Source organism: Triticum dicoccoides, chromosome 3B, assembly GCF_002162155.2.
Source record: "Triticum dicoccoides isolate Atlit2015 ecotype Zavitan chromosome 3B, WEW_v2.0, whole genome shotgun sequence".
Taxonomy (NCBI): Eukaryota; Viridiplantae; Streptophyta; class Magnoliopsida; order Poales; family Poaceae; genus Triticum; species Triticum dicoccoides.
Genome location: NC_041385.1, coordinates 419,023,773 through 419,031,440, shown reverse-complemented (window position 1 = coordinate 419,031,440; position 7,668 = coordinate 419,023,773). Strand labels below are relative to the sequence as shown.

Below are 7,668 nucleotides of genomic sequence, written 5' to 3'. Positions count from 1 at the left end.
AGTGGAGTGAAGAATGCATTGGAAAAGTTCAAGCCACCATCTTTTCTCTCTTTAATTACCCAACCCCCAACAAATGCATGTAGAAATTAAGAAGACCATGTGTAGAATGCTATTGGTCTTGATTACCGTGATGAGAGAGAAACATTTTTTTCCACTTTAAAGTGCATTGCGAAGATATATGTACATTCTTTTATGGACAAATTTTTGAGCCAAATGTACACTCTTCACCGGATGGAGTGAGTATATGCACGTAAAAACTAAAAAAAATGCCTACACATTACTATGCAAGAAATCACCATTTTACCTTTTTTTTGAACTTCCATTTCACGTTTCTTTTTTTTTAGCACTTCATTTCACCTTTCTTATTCTTTCCAAAGCGATCACGAGTAAACATAACCCCGACAAATGGAAGATTAAGTAAAAGAGATGGGGAGGAAAGTAAATTAGAAAAATGACGGAATATAAATAGTCCAAAGCCCTTCTCCCTCGTGGCTCTATCCCCTGCGCCTCCATTGCCTCCCCCCCGGTTCCTTCCTCCTCCCCTCCCAAACGGCTGCGCGCTACCCCAGTCACCTGCTAAAACCTTCTCCACTGTCCGCGTGCGAGCGCTCATAAACAGAGCACGCGCGCCAGCCGGGCTTGGGTGCAGAAGGATTCGGGAGGAGGAGGCGGCGGCAGCGGCGGCGGCGGCGGAGATTCCCGGCGAGATGAAGTACGTGCTGGTCACCGGTGGTGTTGTGAGCGGCCTCGGCAAGGGCGTCACGGCCAGCAGCATCGGCGTCGTCCTCAAGGCGTGCGGTCTCCGCATTACGTCCATCAAGATCGGTACGTGCCCGCCGCCGGCCGTGCGATGTTTTCCTTCCTCGTGTTCAAGAAACCGCCTTTTCAGGAGCCTGAAAAGGCGCTGTTTGGGGTTTACCGGGAGGGAGTTGCCTTTGTGGTTCTCGCGCCCGCCCTCGATCCGATTTCCGGGGAAAGATTTGATTTGCTTTCGTTACGATTCCATTTCCCTTTTTGGAGCGATTCGTGCGGCTCAAGGATGCGGGTGGGAGTAGGTGTAGGGAGGCCCCGCCCCGGGATTCTTGGCTGGGTCTGGTGGAAAGCCCCTCGTTCGAACATTCCGCCCGGGGTTTTAGGGGTCGTGGTGTAGGAGTGGATATGTGATGTTGATTACCTTGCCAATCTTTGGCTTCTGCGCGCGTGAGAGACAGATTTTATTATATCTTCCATTTGAAGAGATTGCTTCTAGTGGCCTAGTGGGAGAGAGCTTTTAGACCAGCAAAGGGAAACTCGGCCCCGGTTTCTACTTTAGTAGCAGACCTTCTCGGGGGGCTACTAAGATCTTTTACGCGGTGCTGATTTGGGGCGAGGAATAAATGTTTGAGGTCTCAACTGAACAATGGTGGCCCATGAAAGAAAGCTTCTGACTTTTCCTTCACTGTCTAGCACTTAGAGCATCTCTATCAGACCCCTTAAATCGTGAAACTGAAAACGCGGTTTTCAGTTCGCGGAAAACGCATTTTAAGGGTTGCTTTGAGCTGCGGCCGAGCAGACCCCTTAAACTTAGACTGTAAAACCGAATATTGGCGTATATTCTTCCCCACGTCGTCTTCTTCCTCTCGCTCGTGTCCACGGCCAGCTACCTCGCTCCTACAAAGCCCGCGGACAGCGCACAAAGAGGCCAAATACAGTGCCGCTGACGTCCAGGATGGCTCCCGCGAAGCGCCCCAGCATCGCCGTCACCGTCGATGCTTGAATTGGCCCAGAAGCTAGCTAGCGCCGGCGTGGAATCGATCCAGGAGCTAGCTAGCTAGCTAGCTAATCGATCGACCCAGGAGCTAGCTAGCTAGCACCCGTCGCCATGGCCAATCGATATATAGCTTCCCTCGTCATAGCTGTCAAATACGGAGCCGCCGGTGTCACGGAGCCGCCGCATCCCGTTCCTCTTCCTCGCGTCGAGCACGAAACGGGATCAGCCATGGCCGCAGGCACGCGCTCGATTCTTTTGCAGTGCAGAATTTTGTTGGAGCAGGGAGAAATCGACGGCTGGAGACGGGTGGTACGGACGGCGGCGCGCGGAGAGAGGCGGCGGAAGGACCCGGTTCGTGGCCTGTATATTGTCCTCGAACCTGTAGAACTAGGGGTCGGACGCTCGCGTTTACGGTGTCCTGTAAAATATTTACGGTTCCGCGAACTTTTAAGGGGTCTGTTCTGGACACAAAATTGGTCTGGAACTGTAAACTCGCCGGAATTTTACAGGTTTGGCGTTTTTAAGGGGTCTGCTAGAGATGCTCTTATGCCGATGCAATCTGTGGCCAATATTTCCGGACAATGATCTCTGCAAGTTACTTGGCGAGTTCCCAAATATCTGAACAAACTCTCAGATTTGAGCTGATATGTTTTCATCCTTTTGTGTCCGTGGTAGGAAGTTGGAACAGGTGGTGTGAAAAAGACTGGGTTTCCCCTCCCCTCGTATTTGTCTTTGAGATGCCTCGTGCTCTGCAGGCCTCATGGATGCTGTTTAGAATATGCTGATCTAGATATGGCCGTGTCACGAACCATTAGATGCCAGCTTAGCGTGTTGGAATCTTTGACTTGATTCATTGTCATACTACATGTTTTGTTTGCTCCTAATTATTCTTATCCAGTATCACCTAAACACTGCTTTGTTTTTGCTGTTGTAATCTTGTAGCCTTGTGGCTTCCTGTACCATTGCGGCACTTGGGGCTTGATTGTTCCTTTTGCCTTGTAGAACTGGTGGCGGCAGGCCAGCTAATACTTGCTTGATTGCTCCTAGTTGCTTGCTTTTGGCCTCATGAGCTTGACATTTTATATTTGCTTTATCTCAATATGCAGATCCTTACCTCAACACTGATGCTGGGACTATGTCCCCGTTCGAGCACGGTGAAGTGTTTGTGTTAGATGATGGTGGCGAGGTACTGACATAGGACCAAGTCCAAGTGTGACAATTGCTAGGGAATGTTTGCTCACCTCATCAAGTATTGTCTTGTGCATCTTGCAGGTGGACTTGGATCTTGGGAATTATGAGAGGTTTCTTGATATTAAACTCACCCGGGACAATAATATAACTACTGGAAAGATCTACCAGGTAAGCTAATTATTTTCTCATTCTAAAACTTTATCTATATGGCTTTCGGGTCTGCAATCAGGAACAGTGCGTATTTAAAGCCACACCCTCAGTTCTTGGGCATCCAAACATTCAACAATTGTTAAACGTTTCAGTCGATGTTGACGTTGATATACTTGTACTTCATAGGAAGGAAAAGGATGTATTTGTTGTGTTATGTCACTAGAGTGCAGAGTACATTAAGAATGAAGAGAATTTATAGTACTCCCTCCATTCACAAATATAAGATGTTCTAGTAACTTTTTTCTGAATCGGATGTATATAGACACGGTTTAGTGTTTTTGTTCACTCATTTCAGTCCGTATGTAGTCCATATTGAAATATCCAAAACATCTTATATTTGTGAATGGAGGGAGTGCTATTGAACAACAAGGATATATATGGGCACTAGCATGTCTAATATGTGACATGGTGAATACAGTTTTTTTTAGAGCTTTCGCCTTTCGGCTTTTTTTCATTAAACGAAAGCTTCTCCGACCGAATAATCTCAGTCAGAAAGCCAGGGATAACAGAGTAATTTATTACAACATCTGAAGCTAAAGCTTCTCATACCAAGCTGTTCTGAAATTTCTTATTTGCTTTTTTTTGTTCATGACAGTCTGTTATTGACAAGGAGAGGAAAGGGGAATACCTGGGAAAGACTGTCCAGGTGAGGACCACATTATGCACACCATTTTTTTCCTGGTAACTACTGTATGTATGTTTCTTCAAGTGCTTATCATTAAACCTATCGATCATCAAGGTTGTGCCACACATTACAAATGCCATACAAGACTGGATCGAGCGTGTTGCTATGATACCTGTGGATGGCATGGGCGGACCAGCTGATGTCTGTGTGATCGAACTGGGTGGAACAATTGGTGGGCATGAGATAATTAGTTATTTTATTTGTTTATTTATGTTGATTAGCTGATGTCTGTAGCTTGATTTTGTTCTCACTACTGCTACAGGTGATATTGAATCTATGCCATTTATTGAAGCTTTGGGTCAATTCTCGTATCGTGTTGGTGAGGAACTTACACATTTATATTGATACATAAAAAACTGTACTGTCTTTGCTGGGTTAGAGGGAACTTATCTTCTTTTGGATATTATTTTGGTTGCCAGGACCTGGTAACTTCTGTTTGGTGCATGTCAGTCTTGTTCCAGTTCTGAATGTTGTTGGTGAACAGGTAGCCAAATTCCCTGGTTTATTGTTTTACGATGTACTCCCTCTGTAAACTTTTATAAGACGTTTTAGGTCACTGTGGTCTTATAAAAGTTTACAGAGGTAGTATATCTTAATAGGTGAACAAAATCATTTTAATGTCACTGCCTAATATTCGTCATTTTTATTTACTTTGATAGAAAACCAAGCCGACTCAACACAGTGTGCGTGGTTTAAGGGGACTTGGCCTCACCCCAAATATTTTAGCTTGTCGCAGTACAAAGGTTAGTTAGCCCTTATTTACTTTGATGTTGTATGTTACTTATATTTGTTTGTATTATTAATCTCATTTTTCGCACTTGTATTTGACAGGAACTGGAAGAAAATGTGAAAGAGAAACTCTCCCAGTTCTGCCATGTGCCGGTAATTGAACTGTAAATGTTATTGTTAGTGATTGCTTCATATTCTTGGTAGCTAATTTCCCCTGATAGCTCATGAACAAATTTGTTCTGTAGGCAGCAAACATTGTCACTCTGTATGATGTTTCCAATATTTGGCGTATTCCTTTGTTGCTACGGGTATAGCACATCTCATCCTCTGTAGTAATTCATTTTTGGTTCCTCAACATTTCTGTTTAGTGCTGAATCCTATTTTGTCCCATAGGACCAAAAGGCGCATGAAGCTATTCTTAAAGTTCTGAACCTTGAAAGGTTTGCCTATAAATATCTAGTCAGTACGTTTTTGTTCAAGCTGTAGTGTGTCAGTGCAATAAATATTTACGTGTACACATTTGCAGCTTTCCTCGTGAGCCAAAGTTGGATGAATGGGTTGCAAGAGCTACTATGTTTGACACCCTTCAGGATACTGTTAGTTTTTCCCACTTTGATTGTTGGCTGTTGCCCTCAAGTCTTTTTATTCTTATTAGTTCCAAGTGACTAATGGTTTCATTTCAGGTACGCATTGCTATGGTTGGAAAGTACACTGGTCTATCTGATTCCTATCTCTCTGTGTTGAAAGTGAGTTAGATTTGCACAGCTATACTAGCCTTTTATGGCTTCTAAATGTTTGCTACTGTCTAACAGTCGAATCCGATGCAATTGCACAATTGTAGGCCCTCTTGCATGCTTCAGTTTATTGCCACAGAAAGCTTGTTGTTGATTGGGTTGCTTCTACAGACCTTGAGGACTCTACCAAAATTGAGGTTTGGCAGTCTCCTATTGTTCTATCTGCTCGATCTGGGCTGTTTTCTTTTCTTACACGACCCTTTTTTCTTCTTCTTAGGCACCTGATGCTTACAAAGCAGCTTGGAATTTATTGAAGGTGAGGACTTTTCACCACCAAAAATGTTCTACACTCGAAGCTGAATGGTGCCACGTGTATGATTTGTGTCAAATTTTAATTTCCATCATGATTATCTAAAGGTCTTTCATTTCAGAGTGCTGATGGCATTTTAGTACCTGGTGGCTTTGGAGATAGAGGCGTTCAAGGAAAAATTCTGGCTGCTAAGTATGCCCGTGAAAACAATGTACCATATCTTGGTATATGTCTTGGAATGCAGATGGCTGTCGTAGAGTTTGCTAGGCATGTCATGAATCTCCCTCATGCGAACAGCACTGAATTTGACCCCAATGCCAAGACCCCATGTGTTATTTTTATGCCTGAGGTAATTATTTTGTGAAATTCACAACTTCTGTTATTAATGATCACGCTGGTTGCCATAAAAATTAATGGTAACAAAGCAACTTTTTATCAGTCCCATCCATACTTTGGAGTTAGATTTCTATTCTTTTTTGTTTTAGGGTTCCAAAACACATATGGGTGGCACAATGCGCCTAGGATCAAGGAGGACATTCTTCAAGGTTGCTGATTGCAAGTCAGCTAAATTGTGAGTGTATATAGTCCCTTCTCCATAATCATTTCCCTATGCCTAGGTTTCATTTTATTAGCATTCTCCTTACATAGTTGTGAGCTTTCTCACTATTTTTTTAGGTATGGAAATGCGGACTATGTCGATGAGAGGCACCGGCACAGATATGAGGTCCGGCTTTAATAATTGTGTGTTTATAGCTGTGATGAACATACGAGTACATTAAGTTCTTGCCTATTCACGTTGGTCTGAGACATGTTTCTCTTCACAGGTGAATCCTGATATGGTGCCAGAATTTGAAAACGCTGGACTTAAGTTTGTTGGCAAAGATGAGAGTGACAGGAGAATGGAGGTTTGACTAAACCACGACTTGCTTGAGAATCTTTCATTTCATAAACACTCACGCCTTGATCAAGTTGCTAATTTTCTAGATAATCGAGATACCCAATCACCAGTATTTCGTTGGCGCACAGTTTCATCCTGAATTCAAGTCAAGACCTGCGAAACCTTCTCCACTATTTGTTGGTAAGCTGTTTGATGTCTGTTGACCTGTTGAGGAACATTTGCCCTATCATGCTTTGAAATGGAAACATGTGCTTAAAAACCATATGTTAATCCTCGTTTGCATTTTAGGCCTAATCGCCGCCTCATCTGGGCAATTGGACAAAGTGCTGCAGGGCTGCTCCAATGGCCATGTGATTCCTGGCAAACATCAATTCAGCAATGGTCCATACACGCCGGCTGCACACCAAAACACAAACGGGCATGCGAAGAAGCTTGCCAATGGTGTAGCGAATGGAACATACTATCCCAATGGGAATGGTGTCCATGCCTAGCAAGTTCAAGGATGTTCTCACCCTCCTTTTTTACATTTTTGCAGTTGGTTGTTGAATCAGTTTTGTCGTGGCTGGCTAAGCTACCATGGTCGCTCGAGGAAGAAAAAGTTCTGTACTCGATGTGGACTGTCTGCAGGGGATTGTGCTCGTTCGGTGGTTTTTAGTGAAAGAACCGAGCTGGATCTGCGTGAGTGGTGTGCTTCTTCTCTTCTCTACCAATTTCTGTAACAAGACAGCAGAAGTAGGTAAGAAGAGTTTCCGTGCTGTATATCTGAAAAAGGAAAGGCTGGACGTTGTATTTGTTTCGAGAGTTGGTGTTGAGATGTAAGCGAATTTGGGTGTTCGGCAGTTTGTATTTGGACGCGGTTTTGTGCTTTTGCACAAATAAGTTGATGCTTTATATCATGTATCTGACTGCTTTGTTATAGTGCTTTGCATGCTTTTAAGCCTATAGGGAAATTTTATTGTAGTAACATATAAAACAATAAATTAGTTTCATTAGGTTAATCATATAATATATTTTCGTGCCGTATAGATTTGACGTGGATATCAGCATATTTTTCTATCTATATTTCATCAAATATTGAGAAGTTTGACTTCAGATGGTTATATTAATTTGGAATCTTGGATTATCATGTGTCGAGAAGTTTAGCAGTGATGTTTTGTACTT

General features: G+C 43.3%; 1 protein-coding gene across 1 annotated transcript; it reads left to right on the top strand.

Annotated features, from left to right (window-relative positions):
* The first annotated feature begins 707 nt into the window (after nucleotides 1-707).
* LOC119276278 (CTP synthase-like) lies at nucleotides 708-7,425 on the top strand. Its single transcript, XM_037557308.1, has 21 exons — nucleotides 708-825; nucleotides 2,857-2,936; nucleotides 3,023-3,109; nucleotides 3,747-3,797; nucleotides 3,891-4,008; nucleotides 4,099-4,155; nucleotides 4,256-4,320; nucleotides 4,496-4,579; nucleotides 4,668-4,718; nucleotides 4,811-4,873; nucleotides 4,959-5,005; nucleotides 5,092-5,161; nucleotides 5,249-5,311; nucleotides 5,407-5,496; nucleotides 5,577-5,615; nucleotides 5,731-5,958; nucleotides 6,095-6,180; nucleotides 6,285-6,333; nucleotides 6,434-6,514; nucleotides 6,594-6,687; nucleotides 6,796-7,425. The coding sequence occupies exons 1-21, from the start codon at nucleotides 708-710 to the stop codon at nucleotides 6,996-6,998; spliced, it is 1,824 nt and encodes a 607-aa protein (XP_037413205.1). The 3' UTR covers nucleotides 6,999-7,425.
* Nucleotides 7,426-7,668: the final 243 nt, after the last annotated feature.

Bases quoted from the DNA above. Each gene is read 5' to 3' on its own strand.
- LOC119276278 (XM_037557308.1), top strand. From the start codon at position 708: ATGAAGTACGTGCTGGTCACCGGTGGTGTTGTGAGCGGCCTCGGCAAG. The intron at 3,798-3,890 runs GTGAGGACCACA...TCGATCATCAAG, and splicing joins ACCTGGGAAAGACTGTCCAG to GTTGTGCCACACATTACAAA. The intron at 4,719-4,810 runs GTAATTGAACTG...TTTGTTCTGTAG, and splicing joins CCCAGTTCTGCCATGTGCCG to GCAGCAAACATTGTCACTCT.